The sequence below is a fragment of the Anabrus simplex genome, chromosome 1 (genome assembly GCF_040414725.1).
Source record: "Anabrus simplex isolate iqAnaSimp1 chromosome 1, ASM4041472v1, whole genome shotgun sequence".
Lineage (NCBI taxonomy): Eukaryota > Metazoa > Arthropoda > Insecta > Orthoptera > Tettigoniidae > Anabrus > Anabrus simplex.
In genome coordinates, this window is record NC_090265.1 from 1,178,562,678 (window position 1) to 1,178,582,212 (window position 19,535).

General features: G+C 40.5%; 1 protein-coding gene across 1 annotated transcript in view; it reads right to left on the minus strand.

The window, feature by feature from the left end:
* The window catches only part of LOC136877306 (sodium channel protein Nach), a 111,448-nt gene that overhangs the window by 7,292 nt on the left and 84,621 nt on the right, over positions 1-19,535 (minus strand). The window contains exons 9-10 of the mRNA XM_068225568.1: positions 10,998-11,085; positions 6,383-6,471 (exon numbers count right to left, since the gene is read on the minus strand). Of these exons, the coding sequence (XP_068081669.1) occupies positions 6,383-6,471; positions 10,998-11,085 (177 nt within the window). The remainder of the gene's footprint in view (positions 1-6,382; positions 6,472-10,997; positions 11,086-19,535) is intronic.

The window sequence follows — 19,535 nt, forward strand, 5'->3', positions numbered from 1 at the left end:
TCTCCTGAGCTGCGATCATTTAATATAGATTCACTCGCTAATGTTTGCACGGTGTGTCGAGTTGGTGAGGATGTAAAGCTATTGCTCCCAATATTCGTATTTTCCCTTACACATCACGAGTTTTACTAAGTGGTTTTTCTCGGAAAACGGCGCGCAGAACGTATGGCAGAATGTCTTCTTGAAAAATGTTTGTCTAGATGTCTAGTATTTCCACCAATCTATCGTCCAAACCAATTTGATGATGTAGTCTTCTACTAGACACCCGTTTGCATTCGACATCACATATTTCTTCGACTATTGACAAAAACTGTCCCTCAAAAAATACTATTTTAGTCCTTTCCAGCATCGTGCTCAGCATAACTTGAGTTTAGAGTATTATGTTTCGTTTTGCAATGTTTCTTGCATTCCAATCTATCATTTAAAAGTATTATCTAATGAGCACTTAGTTTATTTTAGGGTGAGATGGCATGGTTATATTTGTTAAAACTATACAACAATTGATCAGTTATCACTAGAGACGGGAATTTGCCTATTTTCTTATTTTATTCCTGTGTTCAGAGTAGGCTTTTGAGATATAAATCCGTTTTATTTTTTTAGCTATATTTCGTTGGTTTTATTGTGCCTATAAATGCCTATTTCAGGGGTTTGTGCCTATTTGGAGTATAATTGCCTATTTGATGCCTTTTGACCGTATTTTTTAAAAGACAATTTTCTTCCAGTGCATTATATTGCAGGTAGTGTGTTCGACAGAATTATCTTCTTTTCTCAATATATGTTTACCCCACGAACAAAAATGGGAATTTTTAGAAATCACCGGAAATAGTTCTAGGGAAATATCCATCACGAGAAACAAGGAACAATTTGACCTCGAACCCTACAACCCCTCCAACCTCCTAAGGCATATATGCGAGAACCAGTCAACGTCGAACTATGTTGCACAACCCATGTGCCCAGTACCTCCCTTTCGATACGAACTGTTGTACGGGTACGCTTTAAGTTCAGAACTTGTAGTGATTTATTGTGAAGTGGAAGAAGAAGAAGAAGAAGAAGAAGAAGAAGAAGAAGTGTGGTTGCGGCAGTGCCCAAAGAAAAATCATCGAAGCCCTACTAGCTGAAGCAGTGGATCACAAGCGATCCCAATTTCACTACGGATGCCAGGGTAGTCTGTCAAGCTTGCTGTAAGGAGGTAAGTTCCTTTGTTCCCGTCATCCATTTTGTGATTGAGAACTATGATCGCACTTAATTGTAGCATATACAGGCCTATTAATTTATGTATTGTGGCAAGTTGTTTTGTTGCAATGCTGTATTAGTCGTGAACCTTCAATAATTTATATTGCTAAAAGGTAAATCATTATTAAATTACTGAACGAGGAGTTAGAACGCCGGTGGTGTCTTGTCACAGAATGGATGAAAATTAAATCGGTATTTTGAACTGTGATTCATTTCTTGTGAAAATAGAGATATACAACTGAAATGCAACTTTTAAAGCTCCCTTTAAAAATCGTGAATTCTATTACACTCCCGCTAAGCCTTCGCGAAACACAGGTTGCAGGTCCAATGTAGCCCGGCTAGGACGATGCCACAGCGTGTTTTACAAGGTTGCCAAGACTATATTTACAAGACCAAGCCAGCGAAAATTGATCTGGATTGGTAAGGTTCGGTCAGTAACCGTTGTGCTTGAGGGGGGGGGGGGGAGGAAGCAGAGTGTCTGAGGGGCATAAGCTCCCAGGTTAACAAGCCTCTAGCATCCCGTCTAGAGTCTTGTTAAATTGTGACAAAATTAAGGTTATGGGCACATGTCACGACAATTTCAAATTACGCGGTTTTTAATTTTCATGTGGGCACACATGATGCAGGATCTACTGCAGGCAACAGAAAAGTCTTCATGGCAGCTGACCCGGCTGACCAATACCGGCGAATAGAAACAAATAAAATGTTCACAAATCTGAAATTTATAGTGCCTCCGTTGTCATTCTTCTATGTAAGTAAGAATACTGCTAGGGCCAGCTTGGTGGGTCCTTGGCAAGCATAAAGGACGGATCTCTCCTCTATGGTACTCCGGTATCGTTTCACGTCCTTTTTATTATACTTTTCACCCGGTGAACTCGACACGATACTGCCAAATTATAACTGAAAATCCTTGAGGACATAATTCCATGTACATTTCTAATTCCCTTGTTTCTACTTTAACCCTAGAATGGTAACAATACGCCTCATAGACGTACACACAAATGTAAATGCCCGCCAAAGCGAGTGACCTTCACAGGGCATCCCTACCATCCAGCTATGCTTCAAACAGCATCCTCTACGTGTGTCAGTCAAGTCCCAGCCGTGTTCCTGGCCATGTTTGGTGAGTAATAATCCCTCTTACGTAATGTAGTGAGCCTGACAGGCGCATAGTTACCATTAATTGGTGTGATTCTTTGTAGTTTATTTCATATGAGTTTTTATCAACTTTGTTGTAGGTTATTTTAATTTTATTTGAGTTACTTCTGGAACAATAATTTACTTTCAACAAGCTAGTAAGACTGTCTTGAGAGTCTAGTTTTTTTTTTTTACTGGTGTTTATTTATATGTATCATTTGTGCCTTGTATATCTTGTGTTGGAAATAGAATAATTAATTCAAGTTTCAGAAAGAAAATATAATTGAATTCACCTCTATACTTAGTGATGTTGTTAACATGAAGAACGTTGGAGAAAAGAAAGATAGGAGCAGGGGCGGCCGTATCTTATGTGCTGAAGTGCTGCAGCACACTGCCTATCGGAAAAATAAATTAGTTTATAAATATTATCTACAATCAAATGCGGTGCATTAAAAAGACGTCAGCCAAATAATAGAAAATTATTCAACTCCCCTCACAACCAGTTAACTACTGGTGCGCTCCACGCCGGGTGCTGTGCGACCACAGCTCAGCGAGAATTTCTAAGCTTTTAGCCGGAAACCAGGAACTCTGCCTTTTGCGCATGTGTGCCCAACGTTTCCGATACAAAGAGAATGTGTTCCGATAGGCTGTGGAAACAACAGCCAAGACATCACTTCACAGCGATTCTTCGTTCGACCACAGAGAGGCAGCACTTGCATTACGACCGATATGTAAGTGGCAGGGTGGCAGGGGGCACCCTCTTGACTCAGCGGTAGCATTTAAGAGGGGATCGCTCAAAGCAAACGGGAAAACAAAATACTGTACAGCTGTTCCCGCCAAGTCTTTTAATACCAAAGAGGATAGAATACTCCCAAATTGCCTATTCCGTAGCCACATTTGTAAATCGATGAACTATAAAAATTGTACGTTTTATGTTGTCAAAATAAGGACATGATATTGTGATTTTCTTTAATTAAAATGTCTAGTTTATATTGACGCTATAAAAACATGACATGTAATTTTGCATTACGCCGTTGCTGGTTTATTTCAATGATGTTGGTAACATTGGGAAGTTCTGTTTTGCGCGCTCACACCAAGTGTTTGAGTTCGTGAATATTTTGCTATTGCAGGTGTTATTGCGTGTTTAATTACATAGTTTTATAGTTATTTTATGAGAAATGTGTATATATGTTGGGGTTGTTTGCGTGTGTGTTCAGTGTGGAAAACTCAGTGGAGAGCCTCTTGAAAACCACGTACCGGTATGTTTCTAAATATTTTTATTTTTGGAGTGGGGATGGGTTACAGCACACAACTGATTTTCTGCACCAGCCGCCACTGGTTAGTGCCTATTTAAATGCCTATTTTGACTAATTTAAGAGTCTACATGCTTGCCTATTTTAACTATTTTTAGTGCCTATAATTCTCGTCTCAAGTTATCACTCAACGTGTCAGAATAAATAAGTATCTCAAGGCATAAAAGCTCTGATGCCACTGGCCAACAATGCTACCGTGGCTCAGATGAAAGGCAGATTACGAAATGACACGTCAGAGCACAAGGTCGTTAGAGTAAGATGTAGGGATCACGCGCAGGTCTCCCCACCACGCTTGGCTGTCGGTGACGTCATCGAGAACCCTCAGCGCCTTGTCGTCTGTATGAGGTAATACACAGTTGTGAATTATTCTGTTTTTAGCCACTAGTTATAGAAATAAGAGAACTTCATTGATATTTTAACATTACCTCAGAAAAGGCATTTCGCTATTACATTAGAGATCAAATACAGTGTGAATCAAGCAACTTTTCTGAAGTATTTTGATCTGTATAAAAGGTTGTAATAATGCTAAGACTGTTATCGCAGTGGAATGGCCATTCCATATGTTCATGTTCTCAACATATATGATAACAATAACAAGGGGGCTCTAATTCTTACAGACTCGAACATTAAAGCTTGATGACTGCGAGAAGTGTGTATATTGTTACTAACAATATTAGGAAACTATATAAACTGTCAAGGACACAAACAGCAAATGTTAGGAAACTATAACTGTTCATAACACAAACAGTACAATAAATGTTCTCCTCCAAGGCCAGGAACTGATAAATTCCACGTCAACATTAGATAGGCAATATAAATTAATGAGCCTGTATATGAATATTCTTAGTACTTGTTTCATATACAACATAATAAACTGCCTTTCATAAAACAATTAACAGGTGCGTTATACACAAAGAATAATGCTGATATTAAGAAAAGTATTATCAAACACACTTTTCTACACCATCAGTAAAATTTCTTTACTTTTCTTCTTTCTTTATCGATATTGTATTACCTGAACCCGATCTCCTGAATGTCCTACTTTTGTTTAAAGCGTTCATTGGAATAAAAGAATGGCTTCTCACGAATCAAATTGTAAATGCATAAATTTCGGGGAATTTCTTCTTCAGGATATCCGTAAGATTTGTGATGATGTTAGAACCCTCTTCCAGTTCTTACTCGTGGTAAAATTTGAACTCTTTTTCTATCTGCACTACCGTGGTGTACCATCTCTCTGTAGGCTGCATCAAACTATCTTCAGACGTCTTTGGAAACTAATTTCCACCCTTGTAGGTTGACCTGTTTTCTCTCCAAAATCGCTTTCTTGATCGAGCTTCTTCTTCTTTACCCTAGAAGCAGTCTTCAAGGAGTTCATCACGATCCTTGGTTTCGCGACTGACCTCGAGCTGTTCTACTAGCTCTTCAAGCACTTTAACGAACCCATGCTCATCTTCAGGTAAAGAATAGGATGTTGTGGGCCGAACGTTGGCCTTAGACTGGCACACGATATCCGAGTTTGATCGACTTCATCAGTAGGATATTGAACGGTCAGCGCACTGGCCTTCGGTTCAGAGGGTCCCGGGTTCGATTCCCGGCCGGGTCGGGGATTTTAACCTTAATTGGCTAATTCCAATGGCACGGGGCTGGATGTTGTGTTGTCTTCATCATCATTTCATCCTCATCACGACGCGCAGGTCACCTACAGACGCCAAATAGAAAGACCTGCACCTGGCGAGCCGAACCCGTCCAGGGATATCCCGGCACTAAAAGCCATACGACATTTCATTTCAGTAGCATATAACGTTTTGGTGTAATGTCTCGTAATCTTCCAGAGAACAGTTGGAATTTATCACCTCGGAAGCACTGAGGCTGAGAAGCGATGATTTCACCCTCTGCGTCACAGCTGTCAGAAGAGGATGGTCATAAACCCTTCCGAACCCTCGAAGCTGAGAAATAGCTTTCAATAATGTCTTGATTACTCCTTACTTTCACGATTCATTTAGGTCAGTGTCTTTAGGGAATACATGAAGGCGTATGTTTCGTTCCTTCGTGTGCCTGCTATGATTTGTGTAGCTTGCAATGGCACAACAAACCATACTGAAAAGTGTACACTATTACTGCCTTTTACGTTTTGTCACATAAAATAAACACACGCGGTTTCTTATACACCGCAGATATTTACTATCGTGTACTATTAGCTCCTAGCTTCTGTGTGCACAGCGATTCTTACTGGAACTACCTCTACCTCATCCAGGACAGCTTCAACGCGAGGGTTCTGCGTGACGTCACAGCTCTCCCGTGATCTATACCTTGTATTCTACGTACCTTGGTCGGAACAAAGACTCTCCTTGGACTTTATTCTGTTGGGGTGATTTTGTCAAATGTATTAGCCTTTAAAGGTTAAGTAGTATTCCAATTGCGATTTTACCTTCAAACATTTCCGATGATATTTTGTGGAAAATATTCAGTATACATAATAATAATTATATTCGCCATGAGGGATTATTCAAAATAGTACCAACAACTCAAACAAACAAACTGTTCCTTTCATACAAATCAAAGATCAACGATCAAAACATTTACAGTATCCTCTTCCAGCCATCTTACCGTGATATTATATAGTCAGGCTTGTAATTATGAGTTCGTGGATGAAATTGTCCTAATAACAGTAAAAGTTAATAAGATGGTTTTAATGCATATCTCACCTAGAAGATCGACCCATCCGAATAGAACCTCTCTTTTATACCGGTACATGGGCCACGAGACAAAGCCTAGTTCCAGGACGACGAACTCTCTGTGAACAACAAAAGAGCATCTGAGAATTCTCTGATAACGTAAAGAAAACATGAGAATGAGGCATTCACGTTAAGTGAATATAATAATAATAATAATAATAATAATAATAATAATAATAATAATAATAATAATAATAACTCCACCATTGTCCGATGTCAAGTCCGGAATTAGAAAGGAGGAGGGTTAGCTGGTTTTGCAAACAGCTATAAAAACTGTTAACGCCGAGTATCGAGCGGAGGTAAATAACTCGACCCTCCATAGGGGCCAAAGCCCCTTTGGGTTGGGTGATGGTCCCCTCAGTGTAGGGAATGACACTGAAACCCATCATCTTTGTTTTTGGCCCAACGGCAGAACGAACGGAGGAACCTCCTTTTGTGTGTCTCAGCGGCTGTGGAGACAGATAAGCTCATGCCAGACGGACTGAGTCTGAAGGCGCAACTCAATGGTATTTCGAGTCTTGGAAGTCCGTTGCAGTCATAGTACTAGAACCTGCACGTCGTATTTCATTTGTGCCGCAGCGTATAGTTCTGAGATCATAGTGTGTGGGTTACTTCCTTGCAAGCTTCGATCCACCTTAAACAAAATACCGCTTGCGGCACCTTCTCCTGCTGTCACGCCCTTCAACTCAAGTCCAACGGCGATGGGATAAGGATGGTGGAGGCAGGTTTTCGCGTTGCATATGGAAGCCTCTAGTTCGAAAATGCACGTTGGCAGCAGATGTGCGATGGTCATCTTTCTGAGACGCCGTGACTACTCAGGAATTTGGTACTGTATATGTGTTTGGGCACGCCTATTTAGGATCATCGCTGTCCACACTGATAGGAACCTGGTATGTTCGATCCCTACTTGATTTGAAAGACAATAACAGACCTGAGAGAAGAATAGCGCTTGTCACCCATGAGCTTGGACGAACGAACACTGATATTTCTGCCTTAAGTGAAACCAGACTGTCCAGCGAAGGTAAACTTACAGAGTTCAGCTCAGGTTACACAATCTTCTGGAAGGGAAAATATGAGAGGGAACACCGCATTCATGGTGTTGGATTCGCTGTAAGACCACTTTGGTGATTGATTATCAGCTAACTGCAACCGCTGTCAGCGAAATAATTATCTCTCCGAATACCACTCTCTCGAGCTAAATCTACGACCCTCATCTGCGCATATGCTCCCACCTTGGATGCTGATGCAGAAGCTAAAGACCAGTTCTACAACCTGCTGAGCACTAATATCACCAAGGAACCACCTAGAGACAAGCTCTTACTACTTGGCGATTTCAACGCCAAAGTTGGTAAAGATCACCAATTATGGAGCAATGTGATCGAAAAACATGGACTTGGCAACTGTAATGCCAATAGTCTGCTCCTCCATGGTTTATTTGCTGAACATGAACTCTTTATAACTAATACCCAGTTCCGCCTGCCTAATCGCTACAAGACCACGTGGATGCATCCTCGCTGAAAGCACTGGCACATCCTTGACTATGTCATCACAAGGCAATGTGATAAAAAATATGTCCTTGTTACAAGGACAGCAAGAAACGTCGATGACTGCTGGACAGATCATAAGCTCCTTTTTTCCGGTTGAGAATCTCAATCTGTAGCAAACCAAAAATATACATCCACAACCTGCCCAGGAAGAAATTCGATACTTCTAAACTTCAAATTGAATCCATTGAAATGCAATCTCAAACAAACTGGCTAGTATCCAGTCAGCAGTGATAGTAAAAATGAGTGGGCCACACTTCAGAAGGTCATCACTGAATCAGCTGAGGAAACAATTGCTTTTGAGAGGAAAAAACGACAAGACTGATTTGATGAAAATAATGAATAAATTAAATGTCTGATCAATGCCAAACGGGAAGCCCATCTATCCTATCTTCAAGATCCATCTTCTAATGTGAAGAAATTACATTTCTTGGAACTTAAAGGAAAATGTCAGCCATAAATTAGGAAAATCAAGAATAACTGGTGGCACCAAAATGCTGAAGAACTGCAAAGACTATCTGATGTCCATGACCTGCAAAACTTCTATGCTGGCATAAAGGAGATATATGGTCCAATTCGATCTTCATCGGGGTCATTGAAGACTGCTGACAACTCCATCATTTTAACTAATAATGGAGAATTTTAGAGCGTTGGAAGGAACATTTCTCTGCGCTTCTAAATCGTGCCTTCAATGTCGCTGAGGACTTTCTTCGTAATGTCCCTCAGAAGCCCCAACAACCATGGATGGATGTCCCACCTACATACAAAGATTTCACCAAAGCACTCAATCAGCTAAAACCAAGAAAAGCCCCTGGTCCTGATAACATCCCTCTAGAAATGACACAAAATGGAGGTATACCCTTGAAGACTAGACTTTTCACACTCATCCTCTTGATTTGCGAAACTCTAGAAACTCGAGAAGCACTTGTCGACTTGAAGAATGCTACCATCATCACTATCTTCAAGAAAGGCGATCGTAGTGTATGTGGGAACTACCGTAGTATATCGCTTTTGTCAACTGCAGGTAAAATTCTCGCAAGATTTCTATTAAACCGGTTACAAGATATCTCAGGAAGTATTTTGCTTGAGTCTCAATGTGGTTTCCGAAACTCCAGAAGCACAACAGGTTTGATGTTCTGTGCTAGACAACTCCAGGAAAATGTAGAGAGCAACAGCAGCCTCTGTATTTACGTTTCTATGATCAGAAAGAAGCCTTTCATTCAGTACCAAGATCTGCTATGTGGAAAGTATTGAGACATTTTGGATGTCCTGAACGTTATGTGGAAATGGTTCAAGCTCCTCGTGATGGCATGTCTGGACAGGTTCTTCATGGTAACTCAGTATCAGATTCGTTCCCAATTACTCATGGATTGAAACAAGGCTGTGTGCTTGCTCCTACATTCTTTGTACTGTGCATGGCTGCCATGCTGCATGAATCATCTGCAAACAACTTAGGCATGGAGATTAAATTTCGGTTTGATGGAGGCCTTTTCAATCTGGCAAGACTTCGCTCACAAAAACGTACTCAGGTTACCTGGGTGACAGTACTGCAGTGTGCCGATGACACAGCATCTTCTGCTCTAACACCTGCAGAACTACAACAGTCAGTCAACTGCTTTAAAACTGCATGTCATCGTTGATCTTGCCATCAATGCGAAAATAACGAAGGTACTTGCACAACCTGCTCTAGGATTAATTCTTCCTGATTTCAGTATTTGCATCTTAGATACAACACTGGAGCAGGTTGATCACTTTTCATATCTTGGAAGCATCTTGTCTAAATGTGTACCTGTGAACAAGATGTTGATAAAAGAATTGGGGCTGTTCATGCGTTCAGACGGTTAATACTCAGAGTCTTCATGAATAACGACTTAAAACTGCATGCCAAATTCATGGTGTACGAAGGTGTTGTCATTTCCACGGTACTGTATGGCTGTGAAACTTGCACTCTATCGCCGTGATATCAAAACACTTGAGCACTTCAACCTACAAAAAAGGAGATACATCATGAATATTAAATGGGAGGATTGTGTGACCAACACTACAGTTCTCGAAAAAGCGCAATTAAATAGCACTGAGGTAACAATCATCGCTCATCAACCGAGATGGTTAGGCCATGTTCACCACATGAGTGATACCAGGCTTCCCCGACAAATTCTTTATGGTAAACTTTGCTCCAGCAGTAGACTTCGTGGAGCCCCTCTTAAGCGTTTAAAGGACGAGCTGAAACACATCATGAAGACAACTGGTATAACTATCCAGACATGGGAAGAATGTGCTGTGGACCGCTCACTGTGGCAGAAAGCTACATGCACCGCTGTCAACTTGTTCGAAAGAGAACGCCGCAGAGATCAAGAGGCCAAGCGACAAGCAAGAAAACTCCATCAATTACAACCCCGCCCTCCTGCATCCATTCAGTGTGATTTGTGTGGGCGTGTTTTATGCCAAGATTGGTCTCTTCAGTCATTGCAAACACATCCATAAACAGAGTTGAACCGCTCACTTTATGCAGGAAGAAATTATATATACTCGGATCGACTTACAGCCGACGACGATAATAATAATAATACTAATAATAATAATAATAATAATAATAATAATAATAATAATAATAATAATAATAATAATAATAATAATAATAATAATAATATAAAGGTAGGTTAATATTTGTATATTTGTTATAGAGTACTGATATTTGTGATTAATTTTTTTTGAAGGATATGTGTATTTTCCTGTAGTTTTACTATAGGAGCAAGGAATATTATTGATTACAACCACTTGCACTTGAATTTACTGTTTTATGTTGAATTACAGAGACGTTAATTCATTTCAAAAATACTATGTGCATTGGCGGGGATTCAAACCACAGCCGCTTTACCGAGAAGCCAGAGGCGATGCTACTCGTCTATCAACCATCGCTACTTTAACAAAATTAAATGCAGTGGCAATGGAAATTCTACGACCTTGTAATGAAACTTGGAAGAGAGGTAAGAGTATACATCTGTGAGGAAGGTTTTAAAGACAGTAAGCGATGTACTCACTGAAGAGAGTCCTGGAGACGTTCCACGTCATACCGAGTGTTCATACAGCCGAGCTCACAGTGACAATCATTGTTGCGGTATATTGTCTCTGAAACAAAAGATAAATTTCAAGTAGTGTCGCTTAACACGATACGAGGTGACACAATTTGTAAGAAAAATATAGGAAAAGCTCATAAAATAGCAGTACAACCACATTTTTATTCTACTCAATATAAGTTTGGCTGTCCATGCGGAAGTTAAGGTTTCAGCACATCGACATCCCATCCTTATGGATCTACCTCTGCCACAAGGATCATGTCCTGGCAGGAGGAATGAAATGAGATGTATTTTGCCTCGCAATGCTATCTGATACGATAGTCAGCCCGTGCCTGACTGGTGATACTCTGCTTAATCCTCAACGGGTATCAAGTAACTGGCATCATGGTGGCTGTCAAAATCCCAGACATCTAATGAATAAAATTATAAGGGATCTGCTATCTGTAATTCCGTTTATTTTGCTAATTTTTCAGATATTTATCCGTTTCAGGTCAACTCAAAACCGTATCAGTGGATTTTAGCTTTCTTGTCTGCCTGTCTGTTGCACCATCATGGTGAAGCGGCTGGATAGATCTCGACCAAACTTCATATTTAGAGTATACTTATCCAGGATCAGGTTTTGATATGCATATGATTTAAAAATCACGGCAAATATTGGGGGTTTATAGGGAGATCAAACGAGTTATTTGAGATATTCCCAGACACTATTGATTTTATATAAAATCTGTAGACTATATGTGAAACATCCCTTAATTTTTGTCATCGACATAATTTCACTTACTCTTCAAATTAAGGAGGAAATTACTGTTTTATATATTTTGTGCTCTACGTAGAATGACGGACATCCTCGCAGACCGACAACGATTCTACTGGTTACCATGGCAATGTCTCTGGCTGCTTGCTAGCAGGAAAGTAACGTGAAGCCATTTTCGTCATCATTGCTTTAATCTCAAGGTTGTTCGTTGGGTAGAAGGGGGGAGAGACGTCAAGCTGCCATTCTGCGGGATATATGCGGAATACCGTTGGAGGTTACAATCGTCATCGAATAGTAATGAGCGTGGCTCTTAATATTTGAACAATACCGTGGAGTATAGCCCATTATTTCACCATAAAATATTTTCCGACATTTGTTATATCTACTACCCCTCTCTTCTACTTCCGTTTTCTGCTTTAATTTCATTCCTTTGCCGTGCCCCTTTAGGTTTAAGTACTGTAATAACACCATAAGTCTGATTATCTAAGAATCCATGTGGCTAAATTTCTCCTCTGTTACCTCTTTCTTAAATATGTAACATCATCACAATTTAGTGAGGGACATTTCATTTTTCCAATACATCCAGATGGCATTTACGTATTTGTCCTACCCAGCTGTCCTCAGTCGTTATCATATCTTCAACTAATGTCGACTTTCTTAACTGTATTATTTTCTTCCTTAATTTCTCCTTATATATGCGAGTACTAATCCCGAAACATGGACATTCCTTTGAGTGGTACTATGCACGAGTTATTTCGTGCATTTGTCCTTCTCAGTCTATGGTTTCGTCGATTAAATTGTATAACATACATAACTGGAACCTATTAAGAGTCAGTAGGTAGGTTGTGACACTTTTGAGAGTTGGTGCCTCATTCTATGGCAACTGAAACCGAGGTGCCAGTGGATAATCTTCGTTCAAAGCCTGGAAACAGCAGTTCACGTCCAGGGCGTTTGAGAATGCTTTTGAACGTGAGGCCGGTTTGAATGTACTCAGATTTAGGAAGACATTTGGGGAACGATACTGATAGCAAGCCAGGTTCATCTCGCAGAGAGAACGTCACTGAAAATCTAAGGCGTCTGAAGCTGCTTTTAATAATGTTGCTACAAGATTTCGGAAGACACCGAGAAGCCAGACATTTTGTGCTACAAGAGTTCAGTTATGTACAGGTAGATCTACCGACACGAGCTTTGCAGATTTCCAACTTCCCACGAGCGACTTCATATACCATCGCACTAAGGCAGGATCGAACCCACTTTCGGTTTTGAAATTCGGGGCTCAGCATAAAATGCAAGTGTAAGCATTTCTTTCATCCAGTGGGGTATATTTTTCCAAAGTGATGACGTATAGTTTTCATGGGATTAAGTTTCCTGAAAGTCCTAATTTACCCCCCCCCTCAAATGATGATGGCGGGCACAATTTTCCAGATGAGCTAGAAAATTTAAATTTGGCAAAATTATAACTTTTAGCCAGATCCTTTATACGTTACTTAGAGCTGTATTTCTAGATTTTATGTTAATTTTGTACTTTTTACACGTATATTTTACAGTTTGGTGGTGGTCATGATTATTGTTTTAAGAGGAAGTACAACTAGGCAACCATTCTCTATATAACACTAATCAGAGAGAAACATTGGAAGGGGTCCGACACTTCGAAAAATGAAGGTATCGGCCAAAGAAAGACAAGGGCCACGAAGGGCGTGAAAATGAAAGACTCCCTAGGCCTCCGTACGTAATACCGTCGGGGTTGGAAAAGAACAAGAGTTGACCAAGGGAGATCGGATAGGATAGATGAAAGTGAGGAGCCTGGCACAAGTAAGTGGAAGCAATGCCAAGACTCAGATAAGGGCCACGTGGTCGCCAACCCACTCTCCAAAGTTCAGAGCCCCTGGCGTCCCTTTTAGTCGCCTCTTACGACAGGCAGGGGATACCGTGGGTGTTATTCTACCGCCCCCACCCACAGGAGAGTTTTATAGTTTGGCACACTAAGATAGTATCATCAAATATGGCACGCACATTGACGCGCTATATGCTAGCCAAATTTTATGATCCTAGCTGCCACATACGCATCCGAAGTAGGCCTATAAAGCAATCTGTGAAAACGGTACCGGTAACCAAATTTCACCCTATTCAAAGTTTCTAACTCAATCTAACTTATAAATAAGTTTTCGCCGGTTTTTGTGGTAAAGAAAACACGTAATTTTCAAAAGAAGTTCATTTTTTGTTTATTCAAAATATTAGTCACCGGCTTCTATACACTTCGCCCATCTTTCAGGTAAATTATGAATGCCACGACAAATATAAAAAGAAAATGCTTGTATTTTGCGGGAAAACCATTCGTCGAGCCATTTTCCAACTTCCTCGAAATTGCTGAAGTGCTGCTCTGCGAGCGCGTGCTACATTGATGTGAAGAGGTGATATATGGCGCCAGGTCGGGGCTGTACAGCGGGTGCGGAAGGATGTCCCATCCAAGCGATTTCAAGGTGTCTTTCACTAGTTTTTCTGTGTGAAACGGCGCATTGTCATATAACAAAATCACTTTGCCATGTCTTCTGGCCCATTCCGGTCGTCTTTCGATCAATGCGTGATTTAATCATTTGTTGGCGATAGCGTTGTGCATTAACGGTTTCGTCGGGCTTCAAGAGTTCATATTACACAATACCGCTCTGGTCCCACCAGACACAAAGCATGGTCTTCTTGCCGAAGCGATTTGCTCTTGGTGTTGAAGGATCGGCTTCGTCAGGTGACAGCCACGATTTTCTCCGCTTGGAGTTTTCAAAATAAATCAATTTCTCGTCACCCGTCACAATTCGGTACAGAAATGATTTTCTTTCATGGCGTTGAAGCAGCATTTCACAAGTGACTTTGTGATTTTCCATTTACCCTTCATTCAAATCGTGTGGGACCCATTTACCGAGTTTACTGATATTCCCCATTCCTCGTAAACGTCTGCTGATTGTTTCTTGTGGCACATTAATTCTTATGCCAATGGCTGTTGAGTTTGAGTTGGTCAATGAACCTTTCAAACATGTGGTTTACTGTACTCATAGTCTGTTCCTTTATATGAGCTCATCATTTGTGTATAATTGTATGATAATAATAATAATCAAATACTGAAGTGGAAGTGTCGTGTGATATTGTGTGAATGATTTTTGTAAAGAAGTCATAGTTTTGGTTAAGCATCCATTTCTACCAAAGGAGGTTTCACTGAAAATCTTGTATTTCGGACAAAATTTCTCATCAGAACACAGGAAATATATTATGCTCTCTCCTCTCTTATTTGCAGTTCGTATGCACATCCTCCTATACACAAGTATGTACTGGTATGTATGCAATGTCCGAGTAACTAAATTAATATTTGTGAATTTTGTGATGTTGGTAACCCATTCATTTGATGTGATGGTAACACTTGTACAAACTTACCTTATCATAGTACTGGGCGAGTTGGTGAGCTCGCACCCGGGAGATAGTGAGTTCGAACCCCACTGTCGGCAGCCCTGAAAATGGTTTTCTGTGGTTTCCCATTTTCACACCAGGCAAATGCTGGGGCTATACCTTAATTAAGGCCACGGCTGCTTCCTTCCCATTCCTAGGCCTTTCCTGTCCCATCGTCGCCATAAGACCTATCTGTGTCGGTGCAACGTAAAGCAACTAGCCTTATCATAGTTGTCCCCCTGTGGGTAGGGGCATTAGAATAACAGCCACGGCATCCTCTGCCTGTTGTAAGAGACGACTAAAAGGGATCCCATGTGGGCTCTGCACTTGGGAGCTTGGGTAGGCGACCACGGAGCCCTTAATTGAATTTTGACATTGCTTCCGCTTACTTGTGCCACTTTCACCTATCCTATCTGATCTACCTCGATCACCACCTGTTCTTTTCTGCCCCCGATTGTATTATGTATGGAGGCCTAGGGAGTCTTATTTTCAAGCCCTCCATGGCCCTGGTCTTCCTTAGCCGATACCATCATTTTTCCTAGTGTCGGCTCCCTTCCATTACTTCTCTCCGATTACTAACATATATAGGGGATGGTTGGCTAGTTGTACTTTCTCTTAAAATAATGACCTAGATGTTCGACCCTTTTAATCAACAAGCATCATCATCTTAAGTAAGGAGATTTGTGGTGAGGGCGAGATGTTTGGTGGCCATGACATATACTAGGAACTGTCCCATCATTCGCCTTACTGCAGGCGAAAGGAAAACCATTCTCAGGACAGCCAGTGGTAGGGGAACAGCCCGTTTCTGTGTCTCAAATGCAGAGGTGTAGAAACACGGTGGAACCATGGCCACCTCTCCTCTGCTTGGTTGGCCGGTTGGAGTGCATGCTGTCAGACCACAGATCAGCCTACTCTGCAACCACCGACATAGATTTCTGCCTTCGATATACAGTAGGTACAATTGGCACTGTCTAAAGTGAGTTTCCACTGTCTTCAACTGGCATTTTGTCTAGGTCACAACAAAGTCCCTTGCACTCCGTAATGTTGTGGAAGTTAGCAGCATATTGTTCATAATACTGTACTAAATTAGCAAACAATTCCTTGGACGTGGCTCTTAATAGGTGGAGCTATGTTGTGACTTGGCATGGGAATGTTTTGTGCTGGATCAGCTGCCATATTATTGTACGTAGATCCTGATACTACATATTTCTGTCAATTTATTGGAACTCCTCTCCTGCGGATGGACTGAAAGGAAGCATTATTTGTACCTCCTGCATGTTGTAAGAGGGAACAATCACAGAATCTGTAAGCGCTCTCTTGTCTTTTAAACCCACAAACATATTCATGACTCCATCCTTTTCCATGTAGCAGAAAAATTTAGATATATCCTACTGTCACATAAAATAGAACATTTTTAACTATTGTAAATAGTGCAGATCAATGAATACAAGGGATGCACATAATTTTGTAGCTTGACATTGTTTATCATTTCAATGCAGATGACTGATTGAATGATATGTTGTGTTTTGGTGCTGTATGTAGGAACAGAGTATGTGCTATCATGTCTTGGTTTCTTCAAACACTACTCTGCCAGAGATTTGCCATCCTCTAGTAGATGCAAAAGAAGTACAAATCTCAATATTTCTCAGTGTGTGGCCCTAGGTGCCTCATTTGACAGACTGAAAGATGTATCATATAGTAAGTTCCTTGGGAAAATACAAATGGTGTTGCTGAAAACTTTTGACATGTCAATGCAACGTTAGACTGCAATAAGAGAGAAAAGTATTATGTTGTAACTTGTCAGTTCCAGTCTTTCTTTCATAAATGAATGATTTTGTATTTGTTTTGTATTGAATAGTTTTCTGGCTGATGAATATTAATTGATGCTTAACACTGCTGAATGTAATATCATGAGATTATGATATACTATGATCACTAAAACTATTGTACAAATTTCTACACCATTTTATACCTGTAACACTGGATAGTAGGTACAATATAGCTCCATAAATCAAAAGATCATGTTTCATTTCAATTTACCTTTGAACCCTACAAACTCCCTCCTTATCATATGAGTTTCCTTTAATCATTTTGTTACCTGTGTATGGTTTTCTTTCTTACATTGTATTTATATTTTATTTCCTGCATAAGTGGCATATCTTGATACTATTGATTGTTACGGTTGGCTTAAGTAGTGTTCAAGAGGACTGATGTACGAGGGGATGTTAGTGTCTATTTCTGTCGTAGGTCTTAATCTGAGGTAAGGATTGCCAATCCCACTCACCTTCTGGTCACTTCCTCCCTCCCTTTGTGAGTTAGCTTCCTTTTTCCTCAGCAGAAACAAAATAAAGCAACATAGGCAAGGCCAGTCACTCCTATCCTTCATGACTTTGTGAATTGGTAAAAATAAAATATAGCTCCATAAATCAAATAATTATAATAAGCAGCACAAGCTGGTAAGCGTCTTTTCTCCAGCAAAAAAATTATTATTAATAACAATAAAGCACAGGCCAACCTCCAGGTGTATCATTGTTCAGAATGCAGTATTTCAGAAAAAGGTAACAGAAAGAAAGAAAGAAAGAAAGAAAGAAAGAAAGGGAAATGAAAGAAAAATATAAAAGAAATAAAAAAACGAAAAAATATATTTAATATAATATTTAGGAGTGGAGGGGGGACGAGAACCTGGGGACCCTCCGCGCGCTAAACGATTTAAATCGCCCACCCCGTAATTTTAGTTCAGCCCTTGTTACGTTAGAGGCGCTACTGTGCAATTCCTGGCGATCTTTGCGCAGGCGTTGCGTACAGAAGTGAAAAATAACGTTGAGAGTCATCTCTCACTCATTCTCTTTGGAGAAGGGAGAGAGGCAAACAGGGCGGAGAAGTAAGTGCCCAGACGTCGTAAAAGCAATTTGTTTCAATAATTCGCACAAGTCTCTTACCTTTTTCTCCTTTCTTTCTTTTTCTTCTTAGATTTTCCAAATAATATATGGTTGCAAGAATTGTCCGACCAGGAATTACAATTCAACTGAGTTATTCCACCTACAAACAAGCCCTGTTTGATCAGATTTTGACGTACTCAAGGCTTCCAACATGAGATCACATCGACGTTCTTCAAGTTTGAACTCTGATTTTAGCACGCTCTGACCATCTTCTCAATTCATTTTGTACATTAAAACTCAATAGGACTTTTACTATCCAAATAATTGGTTTTAAGACTTACACGAACTCTGTTTTTACAAATCTGTGTTTAAATGTGACAGATTGAGTCACCTTGACCGTTGCCTACGCTATAACACAAGGCCTTGAAATGAACTCATGGAAACGGGTAGCATCCTAGTTCACCATTCAGTCGCTAGGATCGCGTTCTTGCCCCCTTGTATTCGCATGGCCGTATATGTCAATAAGTAAATTATATCCTAAATAAAAAGAGCTGAATGTTTTTGCGAGTATTGACAGTACTTTATTTATAGAGCGGTGCTGCATTGGCTTGGATATGTCATTGAAGTTTCAAAACTTTCCCTCTTCTACTCGAGTGGCTCGAAGCAATGTTGTCTAATAGAGGTCTCAGAAATTTTCATTGTAGAAAAACAGCTGGTTTATCGTGTTTACACTTTCTACACTTAATTTCACTGTTGAAAATGTCTTTCGAAAAAAACCGTACATAGTAACTCTCTTCGGGGCAAGTACTGCGTAGCGGAGGTGACAGATTCCGTCGTTCACTGCAGAAGTGCGGTATCTGAGGGCTCCTCGATCTTGAAAACGAATAAGACCCAATGATGGACTTTGAGTAGCTGGAGAACAGATATGTTCTAAACAGCCTTTACAGTCTGTTTTTTCTTTTGCCACACGAACCATAATGTCATTATATTCAGCTTGGCGTCTTAGGTAGCTGAAGAAAAGCTCGATGTCATCGCTTGTTAGGTTCCTCGTCAATGCATAATGCAAATGTATACTTATGAGGTATTTTACGCAGGCCACAGTGGACTGGGTAGTCAAGATCTATGCCTGATACATTTCCCTCATGCATCTTTTTTATTTTCTCTGAATGCATTTGAATTTTCTTAATATAATGACAAACCAAAAACCAAACCCCATGGTACTACAGCCCTTGAAGGGCCTTGGCCTATCAAGCGACCGCTGCTCAGCCCGAAGGCCTGCAGATTACGAGGTGTCGCGTGGTCAACACGACGAATCCTCTCTGCCGTTATCCTGGGCTTTCTAGACGGGGGCCGCCATCTCACCGTCAGATAGCTCCTCAATTCATATCACGTAGGATGAGTGGACCTCGAACCAGCCCTCAGGTCCAAGTAAAAATC